General features: G+C 41.8%; 1 protein-coding gene across 1 annotated transcript in view; it reads right to left on the reverse strand.

The window, feature by feature from the left end:
• Nucleotides 1-23,628, reverse strand: part of STARD13 (StAR related lipid transfer domain containing 13) — a 256,899-nt gene that overhangs the window by 150,450 nt on the left and 82,821 nt on the right. Inside the window, exon 5 of the mRNA XM_042792355.1 lies at nt 18,199-18,232. Within this exon, the coding sequence (XP_042648289.1) occupies nt 18,199-18,232 (34 nt within the window). The remainder of the gene's footprint in view (nt 1-18,198; nt 18,233-23,628) is intronic.

Here is a 23,628-nt window from a genome sequence, read left to right on the forward strand (position 1 = left end):
AGGTGAAGGCCCCGTGTGATATGTAGGAGTATGCTCTGTTCTGTGAGAATGGTGAAAAAGGGGACAGGGAGGTAACAGGCAGAAATGATCGCTGGATGGATTACTGTCTGAGTGAACAGAGCGCTTCTACTGAACAGTAGACAACAAAGCTGATACTTAAGCTGAAATCCTGGAGAACTGCAACCACAAAAGCCCTCGCACATTTCTCAGATAGCAGAGGAGAAGAATGGACAAAACAAACCAAGTGCCAATAAACTTTCACTTCCTTTTGTAAGATGCTCTGTGGACATCTTTAAACTATAGTACGTTGCAGCTATAAAAGCTTGGGCTGGGTAAAGCCGGTCACTGTCGAAATAGCCAGTTCTTCAATGATTAAGCAACTGGGAAAGTGGAATGCATTTTATGTGTGTGCATATAATGTTTTTTTACTGAAGCAGAGCTTGAAAATTTGAGGTGATTAATGCCCTTGAAACAATGAGCAGCTATGTTGAAACATGAAATCTCTCAGTGCAGAATATTGCCCCTGTTCCTCCCATTCCAGCTTCTGGTGTCTGATTTTCCCCCTCCTTTTTAGTCGCTTGACAAAAATATATTATTTTAAACTACATCTTTCTTTGCTTTCAAAGTGCTCATTTCCTTAATATTGTATTGGGACCTTGTCTAAACCAAGATTTTTTTTTTTTTTTCCGAACTCCCAACTGTTATTACCATCACAGTCGACATAATTGGAACATTTTTGTAAAAAAGCCTTGCAGCAGTCAGCAGCAATTTAGCACACACCATATCTGGACATTGGTTCAGAGACCTGGGAGTTTGTTCTTTTTTTTTTTTTTTTATAACTCTCCTGGATTACACAGGAAAACAGGATCAATTTTGACAACAGGATCTAACAACAACACAACAAAATTGTTCCCCAAACCAATTTACTTATAAGAGTAAGAACTTTTTTCAGATACACAAATACTCCTGTGCACACATGCTTTCCTAGTAATCAGGCTCCTGACTGGTGGGAGTGTACTGCCAAGTAACAATACATTGCAAGCTATGGATTTTTACAGAGCTTCCTTCATTACTGGTCACACAGCTACTATTTTAACTTATTTAACAGATTTAAAAATATATATATTTAATAGAATTGAAATGCAATGCTACTGATGTTTTTGGACAGGAAATAAAGAATGTCGTGACCAGTTGCAATAGGGGACAGAATTTCAGGTAGGCAGATAATAATGACCACAATCAAAATTTGGCTGAGGCCCAAGGCAACCCCTATCAACCTAAACGGTTCTACAGGATCTTGAATCATTAAGGCTGATTTTAAATTTCTTCTTGCTTCCACAGTAAAGAAGGGCCGATCAGCTGTTCGCAGTATCGTCTGAGTCTCATTCGAAGTGAAGGCTGGTGATGACTTGATTGTAAGCATCGTTTCCCACAGCCCCGTGGGGAAGGTTTCCCAGCCGGCTCAGAGCCTGCCTAAGCCCACTCCATCACCCAGCCCTGGCATTACAGAACTCCCTGTTCCAGCAGGTTAAGTGGTACGGCTGTTCCTGTGAGTATAAAGGAGCTTAAGCTTAGGAAGAATGCTTGCTTCATGACATTTAACATATCTGGGTATTCCCACTGAGAAGCAGGATATTCATGCTGTGAAGAAGGGGCTGGACTAGGTGGATCTGCAGCTCCTTCTATCCAAAAATGTCTCTGTTTCTGTGAGAACATTTTGGTAGTGTCAGGCTGCACCTGTATTCCATTAACTCCAAAAGCATTTCAGTGTTTACAGTAACCAGGAAATGTCGATGTCTGTGTTATATTAACAAGTCAGCAGTAACAACTGCAGTTTCAGTTTTTAGAGCTACGCAAAGAACAGTTTACTGTGAGTCGCTGAGAGTTTTACTTTTTTTGGTTGAAACACGAACAGGCCTGTAATCCTGCCCTTGAAACCATTGCAGAGAGCTTTGGAGAAGTGTTATCAAAAGAAGTCCAATACTGCTTCAGTAGTGGCTTCATATAACCAGGTAGGCAAAAGCCAAGCTGTGAACTGCAAATCTAAAAAACACTTGTGACATCAGATTTGTAGCTTCTTCATCTCAATTTTGCTTACACTCTTCCTGCCTTTTGTGTATAGGTTGAGGGGGTTTGCATAATGGCATAATTTCACTGAAGATTCAGTATCTTGAAAACAAAGCTACGCTGTATTTTTATGTGGACTACATTACATATATACACAGAGAGGTAAGCTATAAGGTGTCACTGCATAGTAGGCAGCAGACTTTATGAGAGCACTGATGTGATGCTGTATAATTATAGTCTATGTAAAAGAACTCAACTGTGAGAAATGAAGTAGTCCACGACGCAAAGCATAACTTATTGTGGTCTTCCAAATAGACTTCAGCTTCTGCATGCAAGAGGCAAAAAATCTAAGCTATGCACTCATTCGCTTTCCACAGAACTGAATTTTAATAGTGACATTAAATTACTATTATATAAATAGCAACATCAAACACCATGGGAGAAAGCTAGAAAATATCGAGATATTTTTCTTTTCTCTTTTGGGATTGAAAGCAGTTCTTGGTAAAGCAACTTAATTCCCAACAAAGGCAATAGCAGGGCCCGCTCTGTAGCTGGCCCAGCATACCAAAGGCAGAGGGAGTTTAAGGTGGTGTTTCCCCACCATCTGTTGCTGTGTACAGTGATGTGACCAGAATGTTGGCAGAGGTCACAGCCACTGCTCACTACTGATAATGCCACCGCTCGCTTTCCAGAAAGGGCCATCTTTTTAATTTAGTATTACTTGAGAAGTTGATTCCAGAAAACAGTGCAAGATCCACCTCCTCCTTGTACTCCCTTGGAGCACTGTATTCTAGCTGGCCCAACTCCCCTTCATATGAATAGACACTTTTTTGAGACTCTACAAACACAATTCCCCTTGACTTCAATTAAGTGCCATGCAAATGGAGGAGACAGTCATTCAGGACTGTTCCAGAAGGCAAGAAAAAGTTTGTATTTTGCTTGTATGTATTCCTGGTTCCAAAGTTCGTTTTCAGTATTGCAATGGTTTCTAGTGAAATTAATTCCTATGGATGATGTTAGAACGCCTTTATGGTGCTGCAGGTACAGATGTTGCTCATATTGTTTACTTACACAACTGTCATGCAGACTCACTTCAACAGCTTTTCATCATTTTGTGCCGACATAAATCTGTTCAGTACCAATTACCTGAGATTGTTCTATATTTCGGGGAAATTTTTTAAATCATTTACATTACAAAATACCATGTAAATTGCTTGGAGAGTAGGTGCTAAAGGGAATATAACTCAGCAGGATCTTATGCGGTGTTAGTTTTTGAGACAGAAGATCAGTTCATTTACCTGATAGAGAATATTTATACTAAGTAATCCTTGATATTAATTTGATCAAAATTATAAGATACATAGTTTCAGAGTTCAGGCCTTAAAACTTAAAAATATTTTAGTGAATGTCACTGCTAAAAGGGAAGAAAAGTGTAAGAAGTCAATATGAAAACCAAAAACTAGTCTTCCTATGACTCAAATTGGAGGCTATTCCCAATTTCTATTCTGAACTGTTGCTAAATGATTTTGCAGTGATCTGAAGTAGTTCATTGCTGTCAGTCAAGTCATAAAGAATACCCTTTCATCTGGAAAACATTATCCTCCTTTAGGACTTAAACAGATTTGGATTTATCCACCTCCCTCCTGTCCTATAGCTCATCTTTTATAGTTGGGCAGAATAAACGCAAAGCGGGTAGTATGCCTTACTAGAAAGTAATAGTAGGCTCTTACTCTACTTTTCACAGGTATAAATTACCCTTTTAATGCAGAATTCATGAAACTCAAGGTCTTCTCAATAATCACCAGGCACAGCATCCCTTCCTACAAGAACTGCCCTAATCATTCTTTAAAAAAATCCCCACAATTTAGACCAAACACTAATGACAATCTCATATTAATGGTAAAGTTCTTGACTTGCTGAAGAAATTGGAAAAATTCCTATATGCTTCACTGAAACATTTCATTGAGTGTGGGTACTTCCCTTTCCCAGTTCACTCCCATCAGGCTTCTTAAGAATATGTGAGCATAAAGCCCCTCCATTTCTTGTTGATTTGATGATCCTCATTAACTGGATTCTAGCACATGAGGGTGCTACTTGTTCTGTGTCTTGCATTCATTGGATATCCCTATAACTAAAAAGTGAGCAGGAATTTAATGCCACAACATTTTTTCATTAGTTAAATAAAATGATTGTATCATCCCTGCATATCATCCTTCACTGACTTCTCTGACTGTTTCTTTTTGTAGACAGCTTTGTAATGTTGACAATGCTGGACGTCACTGTGATATAGTTCCCTGAATTTATACGATGACATTGTAATAATATCAACACTGGTTTTTATGGTCCATATAAATTAGCATTTTATTTGCTTTCACAACTAGCACTGCAAACTGAGCAGCTGTTTTCACTGAGCTGTTTTAATTAAGCTGTCCATAATGTTGCCTAGGTATTTTTCTGAACTGGTAACACTTCATTAAGTATGCAGTATCAGTGAACACTTCAGATCATTCCTGAACACTACCTCACACTTAGGTAAATTGAAATCCCATCTGCTTTGAGGTTGTCAAATCACCTCACTTTGGTGATTTGAATTTGGTTCTCAGAAATCTTTCTAATCTTTAGTACCCTAGGAAATCTTGAGTTTGCTACAGATTTTGCCATCTGTTCACTCACTCGTCAAGATAATGAAGCTTTAAATGATACTTGTCCTAGTAAAAATCTTTTAGGCAACCTATTATTAGCCTCTCTTCATTCTGAAAACTGACAAGTTTAATTTGGGTGTCTTTAGATCTTTTGTAATGTTTCTGTTCTATGACCAAAATTTTCTTCCCACACTGATTTCTCATGTTATTTCCTCTCTGTTTTGAAGATCTCTGGAATATTGTTTTGGAAAGCCTAGATAAGTTTTATCCCTTCCTGTTTTCTGGTGCAAAAGCTGTTTCTCTTTTCTTTTACACAGCCGTACTGGATCCGACATCTGTATTCTCATCTGGGTGTATTACAGCTTGCTTTGTGTTTTCAGAAGCGTATATATGATAACTAATATGGGAAGCTGCAATTATTTTTGCTGCCCACAATGACTTCTTTTCATCTTTAAATACGGGTATCATTCTGGCTGCCTTGGACAGCTGAACCTGATGAGTGTATTCCAACACTTCCACTTTTAGCTCCATTTCTGACAGTGCTTCATCTCTTTTTTGCAAAGAGGACTTCAGAATGCGTGCACATCTGGGCATTAAGTCTGGAAGTACTCTGCCCAGGCACAAAAGAATCATGATTTTGAAAACGATGTCCCTAAGTCTTACACTCTAAGTCACTGTCCAATTTTCAGAAGTGGTTACCACTCATCAGCCACTTCTGAAATCCTTTCTGAAAATGAGGTGATTTATTTAAAGGCATAAACATGAATCTGGAAGTTCAGCTTTTGGTCCTCGGTTTTTAAACCTTGCTTCTTACTACCCAGAAAGCTGGCAAATCCTCAGCCAGTCAAGGAGACATAACCCATGGGTGATGCAATGATAGATCGTGATAGATCCATTAACCAACAGAAAGAAAAGCAAGAAATTGTTTTGATTGCAAGGGTAGAGAGGAAATATTATGCATGGCTTTAGAGACTGTAAAGTGGCAGTGCCTTTAAGAGGAAACTGAACAGTGAATGGAAATAGTAAGGAGGAAAGCTACCACTGGATTTTGCAAAGAAGGAAATTGAGAGAAAATTAACAGAGATAGGGGACTCCAGAAGACTATCAGAGACAAAAATAGGAGGTAGGATATGTGTGTGGTGTATAAAAAAGTGTGCAGAGCAATGAACAAAGTGCTCTGGATACACTGCTGGCTGTTTGCACTGTTAGGCCACGTTAACTGAATTAACTGAATTAAATGTAACTTCTAAAAGATTGGGTTTACACTTAATTAATTTTAACTTAATATGTGAATCTGAAATACTAATAAAATTTCAAAAGCAATAGGTGCAAGATTCCCATTCCTTGAATTTTAGGCATCCGTTGTTAAAAGAGAACTGAGGGAGGTGGGAAGCTGGGACAGGGATGGATGTCCCTCAGAGGGTGACTCATTCCACCTCCAACCAGCTGCCTAGAAGAGGTGCTACAGCAGACCTGTGGAGGAGGACTTGATCCAACGGAAGAAGATGGTACACTCTGAAAATCTATCACTCCCTCCACTGACAGAATAGGGGCTTAGAAAGCCATCTTAGACCGTAGCTAAATCTGGAGGTATCAATTCCATCTTATGTGTCTTGTTTCTGTGGAATTCTAATAGGATTTCAGTAATTAACCACTGCAGGCTCATTTTAAAATCTCAGGTTCAGTATGTTTCCGTTGCACTTTAGACATTTTTAAAGTCTTTAATACATTTAAAAACACAGTCCTCACAATTTTCTCATTGGAATTTGTGTTCTGAATTCCTATGACTTATTTCTCCTTTTGTTCTTTTTTTTGACATGGGCTATGCTTTGGTGTGGAGACACTGGAATTGTTTTGTTGTTGAATGACAACATTTCTCTTGCAGCACCAGCTGTAAAACATGAACACCTTGTTGGATCACACTCCAGAAATCTGAAATGAGAATCCTGCCAAAGCTCATGGCTTCCTTTTTGTTTTGACTGTTGTACAGCTCTTGCTTCTGTTAATATCACATTCCTACCACTTGTGCTTTTCAGACACCTACGGCCAAACTCGTTCCCAGTGTAACTCCTCTGAACTCAATGGAGCTGCAACAGAAGTGAATTTGTCTCAGTATGTCTGTAAATTAACCAGTCATTTAAGCTGGAGAGTGACATTGATAAGCAGTAACAGCACGGGAGTGGTGAAAGGAAGATATCTCCTAGTTAGTTTTGGACAGTTGACACTAACTCTGTTGTCAGATAAGTCTTACCGACTGTGGGAAAAGCTGAGTGGGAAAAGTCACACTCGCCGCCTGCTAACCGTAGGAGGAAAACAGATCTGGAATGCAGAGGAAATCTTGACATTATCTGTTACCCCAACCCCTACCAGCCAGGCAATCAAAATAACTAGCTGAGTATCAGCTGCCTCTGTTCCTGGCCTAAACAAACGTGCTTTCTTGACAAAGTTGTTGCTCACAGGAGAGGAGGCAAAGAGAAGGAAAGTCTAGAGCGGGTGTGGGGGAGTGTTTCCTGCCAAAACCCAGGACCTGTTTTTCTGTAACATCTAAAAGTATAGTGACGAAATAAGCCTAGCGCTGTAAACAGAGGTGGCTCTGTGTTTTCCAAAGGACAGCGATGCGTACTCAACAACCCTGCAGCCCTACGCAACATAACTCCAGTACTTCATTGCACCACTTGGCCTCTGTTGACATTGCCAAGGACAATGGGCCACAGACTTCAGTAAAAGAAGGATCAAACCCAAAGGAACAAAACCACTGGAAAGGACTTCTCTGTGCCCATCCAAATGGTGTTGTGTAAGAATAAGGTGTAGGTATTGCAAATGAACACTTGAAGATTAAAGGTCTTTTCTCCCCAGTGCTCGTAAGACACAGGGTCTATCAAGACCTAAGGAGGCACACTATACCATACTTACATCGATGCTCCATACACACATCACAGCAAGTTAGAGGCACTCTCACATATTTCTGCGTGCACTCAGTTACTTACCTATGTGTAGCTTAATACTCTGGATATCATCCCTATATGGTTGCTGTTACGCTTAAAAAATTCCAAGGATATGGGGCCATGGAGGGGGAGCACAGCAACAAAAGCAACGGATGAAAAGGTGTACTTTAAATTATCTTACTGAATATGTTAAGTTCTCCAACATAACTCCCAGCCATTGAATGTACTGCATCCGTTCTATCTGTCCTAGAAATAGGTGAAAATATATAGCAGGAAAAGTTTAGTTAAACTTTGGAAACTCATCTTACATTTTTGTTACCAAAAGAGAGTCCAGAGAGCTGTAAATTGAAGATTTCGACAATGTGTTGGTGAGCAGACAAGAAAAGGGAGTGTGAAAACCAGGGCTAACTTTATGTGCTATACGTTTATAAAGCAAACAGATGCCAACATCAGCAGTCTGCTAGTGATGCCAGAGTACCTATGGCCTCGTGCCCGCTTTGCCTGCTGAAAGACCCTGGAAATCAAAACTAGTGGCTTCTCTCATTGGAGGCCTAGCATGGATAGCAAGGTAACTACTGCTGGGAAAGACTGTGAGGAAGACCAGTCAGTTGTGGGATGCTGTAGTTATTCCTTTCCATATTCCCTCTCGACTGCTTTAGGAAGCAGGCATAGAAGAAATAGTTCTCTGAGTTTCTCCCTCTTATTTTCCGCACGCCAGATCCTTCTGGCTTTGGCAGGGATGGACCACCAACACCCTGGGCCTTACCACTCGCTCTCCAATATTTCTATATTAGAAGCCTTGAGCCCTCAGCCGCTGGCTGAGACAATGCTGACTGCTCAGATGAGTGCTTTGGCACGCGTGAGCAGATACAGAAGCTCCTCCGTGCAGCCGTAGCGCTAACGGGAGCTCCTCCTGGTGCCAAGCTTGGCACGGAAAAAGGACACAGCAGAGAGCACCTGGCGGGATGGGGAGTGTAACCAGTACACCAACCAGCTCACGGACCGACACGCGCGAAAATAAGCTCTTGACAGGTGATTTGAATGCTGAATTAGAAACAAGTGTAAATGCTTTAACAGTTTTGTATGAATGTTATTGTATGAGAAGCCTCAGTGATAATGCAAGGCTGTAAGTTTTGTGAGGGAAGGACTCCCATTCTGCCTGTCAGGTGCTCAGAAGGACACTACTCCGGGTCTCAGGCCCACTGTCACCACCTCAGTACAAACAATTTTAAAATAATAAATGACTTGATTATCAATCCAAGTAAATTGTAGCTTTAAGACTTTGATAAAAGAATGATACACATTTTATGGAAGATAATATTCCTGAGCTCCCCATTCCCTCAGCTGCTTAAAGGAGTTGTTTGATTCTAAAATTTGGTGAAAAGTGAAGGGGTTTGGGTTTTGTTTTGCTGGGTTTTTTTGTTTGTTTTTTTTTGTTTGTTTGTTTTTTTTTACAGATACAAATAATTTTCTATACAGCTATAAATACATCAGTAAGAGACTAATCTTAACTCCACCAAGTTGCCAGTGACTGAAGCTAGCACAGAATTAGGTTCTACAAAGGAAAAATCCTTAATATTCTACAGGATAAACCTGCAGGATTTGATGCTAGAATCAGTTTACTCCACAGAATTAAGGCAATTTAAAAAGAAATTGATAATTATGGACTTGAAAACCATTCTAATAAACCAATCTAATAACTGCAGTCATACTTACAGATGGGCATTTTCCTGACTTTTTAAAAGCAAGACTTTCTCATTAACAGGTGTTATCGCAGTGTTAACTATGTATCCCATATAATCATATATTACAGTAAGGATTAAATTTAAAGTAAGTAGAAATCCTTATACCCCTGATAAGCTAAGGATTCCAGAAAATTAAAGTTATCAGTAAGCAGCATGCAATGACAACTGTAACTGTTAAGGTAATAAAAAAAAAATATTATCAGTTGTAATTTGTAGATTAAATGAATTTTTCATCAACTTGGCTTAAAAATAAATTCAGAATTTCCTTTTATATTTCCATGTAGAAGTCATCCAACCCAAATTTAAAACATTGCACACTTAGTAGTCTGTCCTTCCTATTTACAAATTTGCAGCTAGTACAAAAAATTTGCATGGCAACTATCAGGCCGACCTATGCCTTGCACAGAGTGTGCCAGGCAACTTCTTAACTGCTCAGTCACACTGCTTAGTTTTAAATGATCATTGCATTGATGCTTAAGTCAACTCTGATGTAAAAACATTAGTTTTTACAAGAATTACACCAGGGAAAAATTTTTCCTTTTGCTTTAAAACAAATTGTCCTGACATACATATTAGCCTTATATTACAGTCCTTGGGAACCAATAAATATTCCAGGGTAGGTATGTACCTATAAACAAATTTAAAATAAAATCCTAAAACCATTACCTTCTCAGACCACATGTCAAAAGCCAACACTTCGCCAAGGCTGGAATAGCAGTTGGAGATCTACTTAATAATACACATATATAAAGCAAACTTCTGGCCATCTGTTTCCCTGAACTTGCCTTTCTTACTGTTCTGCCTTCATAGAGACACAGAGCCAAAATCACAAACGACAAATGCCATTATATGTGATGGAATTATACAGGCAATGGCTTTGGCATGCCTTTTGCATTTGTATGCAGCTCCAGCCTCCTCCCATTGCTGCATTTCAGCTGTAGCTTGACATCATGGTGGAAATTACTAATTTGTTTCCGCCTTGTGCTGAGCTCTCAATAAATACCAGCATCTCTGTGTGCATTTCTGTCACAGCAACTTGCTGGCCTGGATGGAATCTAATACAGAGAACAGGAAGGGCAGATACTGGATGGTTTTCAGGTGAAAAGCTTGCTAAAGCGACTCCAGTTTTTTTACGAAGGTGCCCCTGTAGTTGACATTAACACTCCACAGCTCTTTGTCCTCCTCTAGTGGTCCCATTATATTTAAGGAGAGGCTTACGCAGTGATTACTTCCTCCAAGTTAATGTGGTCATTACTCAACTGCAAGGTGTTGAAGCTCATGCCTGGAGATCCCATGCTCAATTCTAACATGAGCAACAGTGAAGGGTTTCATCTCTCTGGTGGTCACAGAAGTGGAAACTGGTATCTCTGACCACAGCCGGTCACAGCTGCACAGGTGCTGTGTCTTTCTGTGCTGTGGTCATCTCCTCTGAGTGGGGGTTGCACCACGGCACGTTGTTCAACAGCATGAAACAGTGGCAAGGTCTGACTACGGTCTCTCAGAAGCTCTGATTTGCAAAAGCTCAGAGGCTGGCTGCTTTGTTCAATTGCCCCAGATAACTTACCTTCAGCATATGTTCCAGCCAGAAGCATTCCTCTGTGTTTGCCTGCCTGGCCTGCAAACAAACAAACAGCACAAAACCTATCTTTTGTCCTGGGCCTTCCAGAGAGGAGCTACATGTCATTCTGATAGAGCACAAAAGCTCAAAAGTTAATCCTTGTGAATTGATCCTAAATGGTTAAATAGCAAAAATTGAACCTAGAGAATTGTTACATGAGGGAAATGTTTTCTAACGGGGAACACTAAAATGGCTGGAACTGCTACCCGTTAGAAATGCTTTTTGTGAAAACAAAAGTCTCCTACTATATAACTCCTTCTTCCATGTGTGCGTGTCTCACACAGAGCTGTAATGCTTAGTTAGCATTATAAAACACTAAAGATTTATTTTGCTGCTTGCATACTTTAAAATGTCTAACCTTCAAACTTTTGAAGTTATACCTTGCCCAGGAAATAAAATACAAGGACATAGCCTGCAATGAGGCTATCAGAGAGGTCAAAGGGAAAGGTCTAACTGAAACTGAAAACAGGTATACTAGATTTTTTTATTATTCAGTGAAAATTTCCCAGGCTTTTGTTACTTTTGGAATAAATGCCAAAATGTGCCCTCTGCCATGACTCTTGGAAAATTCCAGTTTAACGAAAGCTGGTTGCTCAGATGCAATGGAGCTGAATATGGCTTTGTTCACATTTGTCAGACATTTGTTCAGTCACAGAAGAAAACGACTTGAGAATCTGATGTCTCCACATCTGACCTTTGTTGCTGGAAACCAACACTTCCTAATTCCAACAGAGGGAAAACTTTAGAGCAGTTTATCAGTTTGCATTAGATCGCCATTTACAGCAAGGTTCCTGTCACATCTCAAGAGTAGTCACAAACCCAAGCTCATCTACCATTTGTTTAGTGTTCAGCAATCTTTAGGAGTTCAAGTTGTAAACAAAAATGAAAAAGGAAAGATGTTTATAGTACCTTCATTCTGAAACCACCGTATTTTGTACAGTTATCGACTACATATTAACATTTACCAATTCTAGTTTTTTCAATATCTTTCTTTTTTATGAAAAATGTTAACTGAAAATCAAAGTTACAGAAGGAACTATGGAGCAGGGAAATGGAAGAAGATAGTTAGAATGACACTGAGCATGTGTATAAAGTGTCCTTATATATTACTCCTCCATTGTTTCAGAAGTTTCTTATCTCAAATTCAGAGTACGCCTTAATAGATCAAGATTTGTCTATAATTCACATACTAAAACAGTAAACATATATGTTTTTAATCTATGCCTGGTTCGGGTTTTTTTAGAAGCAGCAATATCCTGAGATATATATAGCAAGGGTTCTCACTGTCTTGCTTTTGAGCGCTGAGGATCACAGTTTGCCCTCAGCTGCTCCAATACAGCAGTAGGAGTTGAGTAGCAAAGATTTGCCTTTTCAGGAGAACAAAGAAGGGGTTTGTTCAATCTTTTCTGATTATGAAAGGAACAAACAGGCAGGAAGAGGCAATCTCACTGCCTAATTTTGGGAGGCGAACTGGCACCGCACAGGAGTCAAATGAAAGGACCCTCTGATGCACTGACTGCAGGACAAGAACCAAGTCCTCCTATTTCTAACTTGATCAATACAGAACTTATCTAGTGAACAGGCCAGGGCCACCAAACAGCTGGCTTTATTCACTAGTTTACTTTCACTATACCACTGCTGAGGAAAACAGCCTGTTCATTTTTCAGTCCAAAGTAAGCATCTCCACTTCGTGTTGGAAACATATCAAAGTGACCCCACGCTGCTTTCTTGTAAATGCATGGGATCATTGGATGAGGATGTTTTATTCTCCCCGGTTATTTAAGGTCAGGTTCTCATCTTGGGTAAAGGCTTGTAGCTGGAGTAATGACAGCATGAGACGTGAGCACTACCTAGGTCTTGGGAGGAACTGCAGGATGTCTAATCCAGCTGCTGCTCTCCCCTGCAGTGGATGGCCACAGCCTCAGCTCCACCTCCAGCACACTTGCCAGGCATCCATGTCAAGTGAAAGGCTGCAAGAGATCTCTTCTCTGTCTCCCCACAACCAAGAAGAAAATCTCAGGATAGGTTATGGTTCTGTGAGCCACATCCATTTCCCTGTTCACAGCGCAATGAAACTCCTGCACAGGGACTGCAGCAAAGGTCAAATATAAATGAGCATAAGACGTTATATGACCAAGGAAACACAAAAATATGTAATCAGTGACAACTACTGTACATGGGTTTGATCTTGTGATGAATCTAGCACCTGCAGTCTCTAATAAAAGCCAGATGGAGTTGCAGTTCCCTCTCAGTTCCTAGAATCAGGCCCTTTGTTGGCAGTTGTTCATGTACAGCTGTTATATAGCACGGTTCTGGTTTCTTACACTGTCGAAACCTCTCCTTGAAGTCAATTAGTGCTGTGCCTGGACAAATATTGCAGGATCAGGCTGTTCATTAAAGCCCTGGGACCACAACTGCCTCTATTTGAATTTCGTAATATATCAGTCAAGGATACACAATTATCCACAGAGCACTTCTGAAATGGCCAAGGTCACATGAGGATTTTATTGTATTACTGCAGTGCACCATCTTCCTTGCCAGCCCGTTGCCCGTTCTGCTACAGACTACATTACCATGCATCAGCAAATACAGAAGCACGCTGCTATATTTAGTGTTTCATACATACCACTAAAATAGAGGATGTGTCAGCTTTTAATCTGACTTCAGAGTTTTGTCAGCAAAGTAAAAGCTCATTTTCCCTACCAGTGATGAAGTGTGCTCTGCGTTAGTCATCTTGAGCTGTGCGGTGATAACTTTAAAATACATTAGGCAGCCAGAACACTCAAGCTGAACAGAATGATTTTTACTAAGAGATATACTAGGAGATAGTAAGGACGCATAGCATCAGTCAGCCAGGTTTTAATAGTGACTACCACTGGCTATCTAAAAACCCAGTAGCAATCTGATGGCAGGAGGAGCAGCTAATCAAGGTGTTCCCTGTGGTACCAGAGCAGACAATTAGGACCTCTTGGGTTACAAGTCCAGAAGAGAGATAGGCAGGTGCAGACTGGGTTTGGTGTTATGCACCCGGCAATACGAGAAGAAAAGCACTGACCATGATGGCTTGAACAGAGTGGTCTGTTGCATGGTGATGGGACTGGGGCAGTTCTATTAATGACATCATCTGTTACAGACGGCAGGAATGTGGTTTAATGGTTGGAACTGCAGTTACCACCAGGATAGCCATGTTCATTTCCAAAGAAAGTAGGGTTCAGTGGATGAAGCTGTTGTTTTCACACATCTGGGTAAAGCCACAGAATAGGGTGGTTTTTACATATTCATAAAACTTGCTTATTCGTGCAGTCATGTACAGCGAGTACAAGTGTGAATCATCTTCCTGTCTCCTGATTACCCAGAAAGCCAACAGACTACTTGCTAATCTACAGACCAAGGGTAAGCCTGTCTACATGAAAACCAGCTTTTCCACTCTAAAGTGTTGATGCTCTCTTATGACTGTCCCTTGAACTTTGCTAACTACATCTTAAAGGGTGTGAGTGGCACCACCTTTGCAACCTAGGTCTAACTCCTAATAACACTGCATTCACTTAGTAGTGTGCAATTGTATAAGTATGTGAATACATAAATTTCCAAGTCTTTTTGGAATCCCATTTCAGCCCAACCCAGGGCTGTCCAGCCCAGCCCCATAATGCTGCAGCAGGGCTGTTCTCCAGCTCTGCCACAGCCCTGACAGACCATGAGACCCAACCTGCAGATTGATGTCCCATCCCATCCCTGGCCCTGCAGATTGATGTCCCATCCCATCCCTGGCCCTGCAGATTGATGTCCCATCCCATCCTTGGCCCTGCAGATTGAGGTCCCATCCCATCCCTGGCCCTGCAGATTGACGACCCATCCCATCCTTGGCCCATCCCTGTCCCCAGGACCCTGCCTGGACATCCTGGAGCCATGTCTGACCCTTTTCCCTTGTCTGTCCCCGGTCCCCAGGGAGCCACCAGCTCACGCTGCACCCTGCTGCTATTAAAGAAAACAGAAAGCAGAATAAACTCATGACTCTAGAGCCACATCTTACCATTATTTAGTATTTTTTCCTAACACACTGCTTTTTTAATGGTCAGAACATCATTATTTCCAGTGCATGCACTGTTGACAGCACCAGCGTTCATTATTACATCTGGAAATAACAGTACTAGGCCTGGTTAGCATGCAGCAACACTACCAGCAATACTGGCACTTCAGAAGAGGTTCCCTGGGGTGGCTGAGCAGTCTGTACAGCTAAAGCTTTTCTTAGGACACATTTCAGGTATCCTGCTTAACACATTGTGAGGTACCCATTGCAAATCCAGGGAGTAGAAGCCTCAAAATATTGCATTTATTTATTTGTAAAAAACCCCATAAAATAAAATTGTAAATAAAATGCAAGCAAGAGAGAGAACAACAGTCCAAAGGGCACGTTTTTTCCTCCTCTCATACACAAATAAGGATTCCATGGAGCCTGACTAAAAGCCAAGGACAGCCCAGCCCTGGGGAAAGGGCTGCAGGAGCCCCCCACCTTGGCTGCATCAGCTCTGGGCTGCCCCGTGCATCCCTGGCTCCTGCTGGGATGTGGTTAGAGGGGCTGGCCCCATCCAAAACGGTGGGTGCCGTATGGTGGGGAGGGCAGGATGCTGCCCCACTTTGACCCTCCGATACTCGGGAAAATTACTCTTTTGGGCCTCGACAGCTCTAGTTGAAGAGAGCTCTTCCCAACAAAGAGGTCAGAAGAAGAAATGACAAAAGGGAATGAGAAAGAATAAGGAGTGATAATGTAAGAGGAAAGTGGTGAAGAAAATGAACTTGAGCGGAAGAGTGCTGTGGTCCGTAATGTGGCTGATACAGGCAGGATGGGTGCTCTTCTCACATGAGAATTTCCAAAACAGAAAAAAAACTTCTTATCCAGGAAGCAGAGAAAATACAAGAAATGTTTAGGAACTGCAAAACTGGAAGGAACTCTGTCCCTCAGTAAAAGACATAGATCTGGCTACTTTTTAAAAATTTACATCTTGTCTTCTCTTTTTTTTTATTGCTTTAATATAACAAATTTCAAAGCCAAAAGTTTCAAAGCTGAATAGAAATCAAAACTTCTCACTTTGAAAACTGTTAGGTCATCACATGTCAAGAAGTGTGCACCTATTTTACAGAAATTATTTGAAATAGAAATTAATAGATGCTAACCTTTTCCTATAAAATAGTTCAGTTTGAAGAAATTGGCAGTTTCTGCCAGAAACATTTTAGTGATAAATTTATTACCAGCTCTATCATATGCTAGATTTTCATGATTAAAGTTCCACCTCAGTGACCAAACTGTGTCAGAAAATGACCTGTCATTCTTCTTTCGTGTCTGCAGTTATCAAATTTTAACCATCATGTTCTACTGCAAAGATGGGTGCTAAACTTCATCTCTTTTGGTGACAAAATTGATGCTATCATAAAAGTAAAACAATTCAAAAAATAATCATAGTAAAATACGGGAGTACTGTTAAAATAATCAGTCTTATTTAAAATTTATGTGCCATTCATGTGTTTTCCTTTTCTTTATAAATCAAGTCTTCAGTGTCACAGATAGGTTTTGATCCAAGCAAAGAAAACAATAAAAAGAACTGCTAAATCAATCTCAGAATTGATGGGATTTGTTTAGCTTTGGAAAAGCACAGGCATATGTTTCATTGGTATACACCATCGGAAAGAATACACATACAACTCATAAAGCAGAAAAAGTTCACGTGCACAGAACTTGAATGAAAATACTTATATTTATACTATGCTCAACAGCCTTCACGTTTTGTTGACCTGATGTTAAATACATGAGGATGAAATTGCCGACAGAGACCTGAGTTTTCTAGGCCACGGTTGCTGGCATTGTGGCAAGTCAGCACGTTTGCCAGCAGAGCCATTGAATCAGTGACACTGGATGCAAAAGGCTTCGTTCATCTGTTTCTAACAGTTAAGGTGGCCCTTGGAAAGAACTGAGGATGCAATTTAGAGCAGAGACAGATGCTACTCTGAGCAAGAAGAAATCACTGAGTTAGCAAACTGGCTTAAACTAGTCATTCAGGCCAAAAAAAAAAAAAGATGCTAAGTCATCTAGGGACAGAGGGATAATTACAACAACGATGTCCAATTGCCTCCATTTTAATTGACTCACACTGCATACATACTGACTAACGAAATAGAAAAAGCAGTCAGAAATAGGTGACACCAGAGATCAGTTGTTTTATGACTGAGATATTTCTATCTGGCAAAAAGGCTTTTGTGGGAATGAAGATTCACTTAGACTTTGGGGACATTTCTCTTTGCAAAACTGTGGGCCTGTTATTAAACGCCAGTAACCCACATTCTGGGAAGCAGTAACTTTTCTCTGTATTTCTTAATTGTGCTTCATTACAAGTTAATAAGGACATTTACTCTCAATTAAGCAAATCATCCAAGCAGTTGCTTCCTCTCCATTGCAATGAATTGGTTTTGTCAAATGAGGGTTTAATTGCATGTTAAGTATCTTGCTGAATCAGGATCTCTGTGTGTATACCTGTCTATCCAAACCTTTCCTTAGCTCCTGGCATGCTAAAGTACAGGTTCAGGGTATCTGTGTCTTTATCTCCACTTACCGCTCTGATCCTGCTGCCTTGCAGAACGTCAAGTGTAACTAATTTCCCCATAATGGGCAAACTCACCAATGCTGTTAATATTGACAACTGCATTAACCAGCTAGCAAGATGATGCTAAGGAGTCACCATGACTTTGCCACTGGGGAAAAGGCCTGAGGGGGTGTTACATTTTTTGGAGAATGTGCCTCTGTATTGAGCCTCTTCACCTGACTTGGCTGCTGTGTGAGCACTGGGCCAGAAAATGCTCTCAGGAACTCTTCCCCTCAGCTCACCTAAGCCTGTCAGCGCCATGGCAAGCTCTTCAGTCCCACTCTGACACCGATAACAAATGCTTGGTTTTATCCCTGTTAATTCAGATCTCACCTTGCAAGGTATAAGCCACAAGTTGGTGAATTATCAGCTTTCCTAAGAACCAGGTAAATCCAAAACCACTACGTCATGAACAACAGCACGGAAGTGATTATAGCAACTGCACTAAATAACTAATATAATAGCAGAGGTTCCTGTGGATCATCCATCAATGCATGCATCTCTACGTAAGCCACCAAGAAACTTTTAAGAAGTAATGCAGTGTCTTACCTGCTTTTTCCTTACACAGCTTCTGAAACAGCCCCTGTAAGAAAAAAAATAAGTTTTCTTTAATAATTATACATTTCTTTCCTTCAAGTAAGCTCCAAATTTCAGGATGACAATATATGTTATTATTAATCATCACCACCTTACACGAGGCATAAAACCCAGACCTCATCAATAAAAATCATGGGGAATATCTAGTTTTGCTTGCTAAGGACAACCTGGAGCCCATTCCCAAACCAGGTTCACCTGTCTTGCAGGGAGCGAGCTTAGGAGCAGCCTCTGGCACGAGCAGGGCACATGCTGCAGGGACACACGAGGTCCAACACACTGGGAACACGCTGGAAAGTGTCTCACGAAGCTGGTGGGGCTCGAGGAGCACACAGGCAGCTGTACCAGCGGGGGGGAAACAGAGGACATGGTGGCTGGAGCAGCTCAGAGCGGTGGAGTGACGGTTCTTGTTCATTCGTGACCAGGAGAAGGTTCCTCTGCCTGAGGGATGTGGCCAGACTGACTCGCCGTGTTGTTTTGTTGGTATTTTTCATCCACCTGCTTTGGGTCTGCCATGCTAACAGCAAGTGGTGCCATTAACACCATTCTTGGGTGCACATCTTGGTCCATTAGTATTTAATAGCTTTCAGTGCCCAAATGAGGAGGTTGTTGCCAGTGATTAAATGCCTATCACCCATTCTCCTTTCACATGATAGTCCTATCAACTCTCCCAGCAATGCAGCCTGTAAATGAAACCAGCATAATGGGTGAAACCACACCTAATTATTTTATGAAGGCTGAGCCAATTCTTCCAGATACCAGTGAACCCATAGGTGTGAAGTGCCCAGTTTTTAGCCAGCTGAAAAGGCAGCCACTCCTGTACCTTGCAGTGACTTACTCCCTGTTCTTGTTACCTGCTTGTCCCCATATGGACAACCATCTGCACCTTTCCATCAGATGCACCAAGTGCTCCATTACCTCTTCAGTCAATACTGTCTCTGCAGCCTTGATAGGGATCTGTCTATAAAAACATGGGGTTTATTTACCTTTTGTTTAGTTAAGAATTTTACTGAGATACTGCAAAATTCCTCCTCTAAGCATGGAACTGAATTGGTTAAGCATCTCTGTTAGTAATAGGAAAAGCACAGCTAGACTAGAGTTATTTTCCCTTCTGCAAGGCAATTTCAATGTAAAAAAGCCTCTTGCTCCATTTGAAGGTCTGCCTGAGCAGCAGCTGAAGTTCGCCTGTCTTTAGCCGGCAGGGACCAAGTGAGTTGGTCACTTCTAGATGGGAAAATAATGAGTGGCTGAGTCCAAATCAGGTTTCGTTAATGGCAACTTGTAGTTTGGCTTTAGCTCCAAGTGGAGGCCAGCTCTGGCTCCCGCACACTACTGCATGCTTGCCTGGATGGAATTGATTGTATAGATTGCATCCAGGCTCCCTTTTGATTTTTAGTTCAGTGATGGTGAAATGCCTGCGGAGACTGGAGCTGAGCCCCCTTCCTCAGTGAGGGGCCACCCGTGCCGGGCTCTGCGGTACCTGCACAGACCCCCACGCCAGACCTCTTCCACTCTTCCTCTTAGAGAGGCTGGAGGATCTTCCTCCCCCTAGGTCTTCTACAGATAGAGAAGAAAAATGTGCTTCCGATTCCCATTTGCCTGAAGAGGAAATTCAACTTATTTCCCATGTCTTTACACATTGGGCTGTTCTGCAAAGAGTAAGGAACAGAACTACAGCACTACAAGCCAAAATTTCTCCAGCAGTCACTTAAGGAGTCAGTGCTGAGCCCTCAGGAGAGGGCTCTAGCAGAAGCATCTCACTTCCACAGAGAGGGAAATTCAGACATACGGCTGTGTCGATTGGCAAGGGACAGGCAGGTCCCACATCAGCGTGCCCTGGTTTTGGGCTGCCTTGCTGTGTGAGGACCATCATTCTGTCCGTCCACTGTGCAGTGAGCCACGTTGCTCTCAATCACCCTGCTGGGGACAGGCACCTGATTTTTCACATTGTGATGCTGTCATAAGCACACTGGAGCCGGGTGCCTAAATTGCCATACTGAATCTTGGGATAGGCACTTCTTGAGGAATACATAAACAATATGCGAATCAAAATAAATATGTCAGTCCTGCTTGGATAGCTAGTTTCTGTGTTCTAGTGTAGCCAGAAGGGCACCAGCTATTATGAAATCAAACCCAGGCTATATTAACTTCCAAAATCTTTTTAGGATGCCATATAAAAAGGATGCAAATTGTTGCTGGAACAATCCCAAGTGGCAACAGAAAGCTGCCAACTAAAATGGATTTATGGAAATAATAATGATAATGCACTATATAACTGATTGTGTAACAAAATACATTTACTGGAGGGCTAGCATCCCATCTGAGCAGCATGGCACCATCTAATCAAATATATGGAAACCATGGACCAAGAGAGTACAACTCCAGCCAAAAGGCTGTTGCAGCACCTGCTGCTATGAATAATAAAGAAGTCATCTGCTCTACAACTCCAGCTGTAGCAATTCTGCAAGTGGAAGTATCAAACAGAAGCCAAAGACAAACACGCTCTGCTGATATAACCATGTTTTATTTGCTGAAGCATGTAAACCGCACACAGAAACCAGAAATTTATTAGGGTCTGTTTCTCCCCCCTCAGCAGTCCTGTGTCTCGGTGGGGCCATCCCACACTCACCTACACGAGCAAAGGTCCCCAAGAAGCCTACCCGGGCGACCACACACTTTGCTTTATCACCAGAGCACGAGGAGCCAGTCTCATGAATCAGGCAAGTCTACGCTCAGCAGCGGAGCAGCTAGTTCAGGGGACAACTTGCAATTAAGCGAAGCTCAGAGGGCTCATCTACACCGCGGAAGAGAAGACGGCCGTTGACGAGGCCGAAGTCAGGTTTGCCCCCCCCCGACTCATCAGCTCTGGCCCCGTTACGAACTGCTCTGAGGAGCTCTGCTCGCAGCAAGGCAGCGACTGGCAAGTGTGCCCTCAGCACGGGGGACCAGGGGGCAACCGAGGCCACTGGCCCTTGGGCGAGGGACCGGTCCCTGCCCCACGTTTTTATTGCCTTATAAACACAGCCTCTGCGTCCGCAGTATCAAATTTATGGGTCCTGGACAGAGGAACAAGGTGCCCAGAGAATTAAGAAATCACCGCCTGAATCTGAACCCCATAAAGCAAGATGAAAATAATGTCTCTGTTCAATGGATACCTAAAAGCTGGGACGCCTTTCGGCAATCCCATTAAAGCCACCTTTCACTTACAGAGCCATGCATGTGAAAGAGCGTATTTGGGGCACAAGGCACAAGAGGGAAGAAAGGCTGTGGATCTAGAGGGGGGGAGGAAAGTAAATATAGCGCATTTATAAATAACCTGAAAGATTTTCCTGAAAGGCATTCTGTGTGGAAGGAAATTACTCAAATGAACTCCTTGGATTAAGTGGAAGTGAAGGTAAAAGCAAAGCACCAGCATTATAAACTCAACAAGCAAAATAAACACACTCATCAAAAAATGTTTCTCTGATGTGTATATGATCTTTCATGGTTATAAGTGATCGGGGCATGGAACTCACCAAACAACTGGATCAAATGATTCAATAACGTCCCAGTAAGTTTACTGTCACGTAAAATCTTTTTTCTGACACAAAAGATGAATACAAAATGGTTGACTTGAACAACTTCAAAACTATTTTAATTTGCAACAGCACAGGGATTCTGTAATGCCAGCCAATCCCATAATATCATATACCATTTAAAAGAAAAAAAAAAAAAAAAAAAAGATCACTTTGTATCCAAGTCTTTTGCTTCCCTCTTCCCCATCAACTCGTATTAGTTATTAGCTATTTTATAGACTAATTTAAAATATGCCCAAATCTGCCACTGATATTTCAGAGTACCTGTCAAACTGCAATCATTCACACTCAGGAAATCACACCCTCAAAAAAAATAAAGACCGTAATTAGTATATCTGTCCAGCATGCAAATAACTTTTCTGGATATTTAATAAAAAGCCACAGAATTTATTCAACATAGATATGGTATCAAAAATATCACTGCTATCAAAGAAACCCTGGCATTTTGACAGGACTACTTGACATCTGCTGTTAATAAAAGAGGCTTTAGACTCTGCAAGCTTACGTTCTGCGGTGAGCAACCAGCAGCACCACTCCGAAGCACACCATTTCCTTCGGAGGAAAAAAGGATGTATGACTTACTGGATAACTGATACATAAGGAAGGCACTCTGAGCTGGAAAGGTTCTGCAAAGTATAAAGACTGAAAATCCTGCTGGTTCTTCATTCTAGTGATTTAATAATCTGCCAGGCTTTAATTAAAGTGACATATAGACAGCTCTAAAAGACGAAACCAGCAATCCACATGCAAAACTCAGTCACTTGATTAGCAGGTTTACTAGATCCTTTCATAAAGATGTGACAGAAAGAAAGAAAATCCTAGTTACTACTTCAAGGTAAAATTCTGCAGTCCAAAATGGGAAGTAATATTATGACACTCAGCAATGTCAGCCTTAAATTGAAGCTGCCTGGCCCCAGAAATGAGATCTTCAGTCTGGATTACACTTGCAAGTTCCTTAAAGAGTGTTAGTCAGCTGAGAATAATGGCAATATTAAAGTTATCCCATAGAAAACACTGCTGAGACCACCGTGTCAGAAATCCGATTTCTCTCAGAGGGTTGGCACCAATATTTGGTACAGGATTGAAACCTCTGTTGGATTTAGGTGCTTACGTTATATCTTCAGAGATGGACAACTGGGTTCATAATTTTCCTTTAAAATGCAGACACTGTGGACGTGTTTTTGGAGACCATGTTTAATGTACAGCCTGAGCATTATTAGAGAAGTTACTCAGGGCATGGAAGACAGACCTTCTTGGCTGGATGGGATTCAGCCTCATACCCACTGCATAACAACGTGCTGGCCTCCTTGCCAGGTTAGAAAGTAAGAGAAAGGGGAAATTCTCGATTTCTTCCATCAAAGCTGAGGTATTGCACTGCAAACTATTCATGATGGATGGAGTAAAAGAAAGAACAGTAAACAGGTCCCCGCTCTGCAGTCAAGCAAGTCCACTGGCTCGTTCACAAGAAGCAGGTTGAGGGGGTGATTCCCCCCTCTGCTCCGCTCTGGGGAGACCCCCCTGCAGTGCTGGGGCCAGCTCGGGGGCCCCCAACAGCAGAAGGACCCGGAGCTGCTCGAGCGGGGCCAGAGGAGGCCACGGAGATGCTGGGGGGGCTGGAGCAGCTCCCCTGGGAGGCCGGGCTGAGAGAGTTGGGGGGGTTCAGCCTGGAGAAGAGAAGGGTCGGGGGAGCCCTTCGAGTGGCCTCCCAGGGCTTAAAGGGGGGGCAGGAGAGGTGGGGGGGGACTCTGGGTCAGGGGGTGCAATGATAGGATGAGGGGTAATGGCTTTAAACTGAAGAAGGTAGATTTAG

The sequence above is a fragment of the Tyto alba genome, unplaced genomic scaffold, assembly GCF_018691265.1.
Source record: "Tyto alba isolate M040663 unplaced genomic scaffold, T.alba_DEE_v4.0 Super-Scaffold_2, whole genome shotgun sequence".
NCBI classification, from domain to species: Eukaryota; Metazoa; Chordata; class Aves; order Strigiformes; family Tytonidae; genus Tyto; species Tyto alba.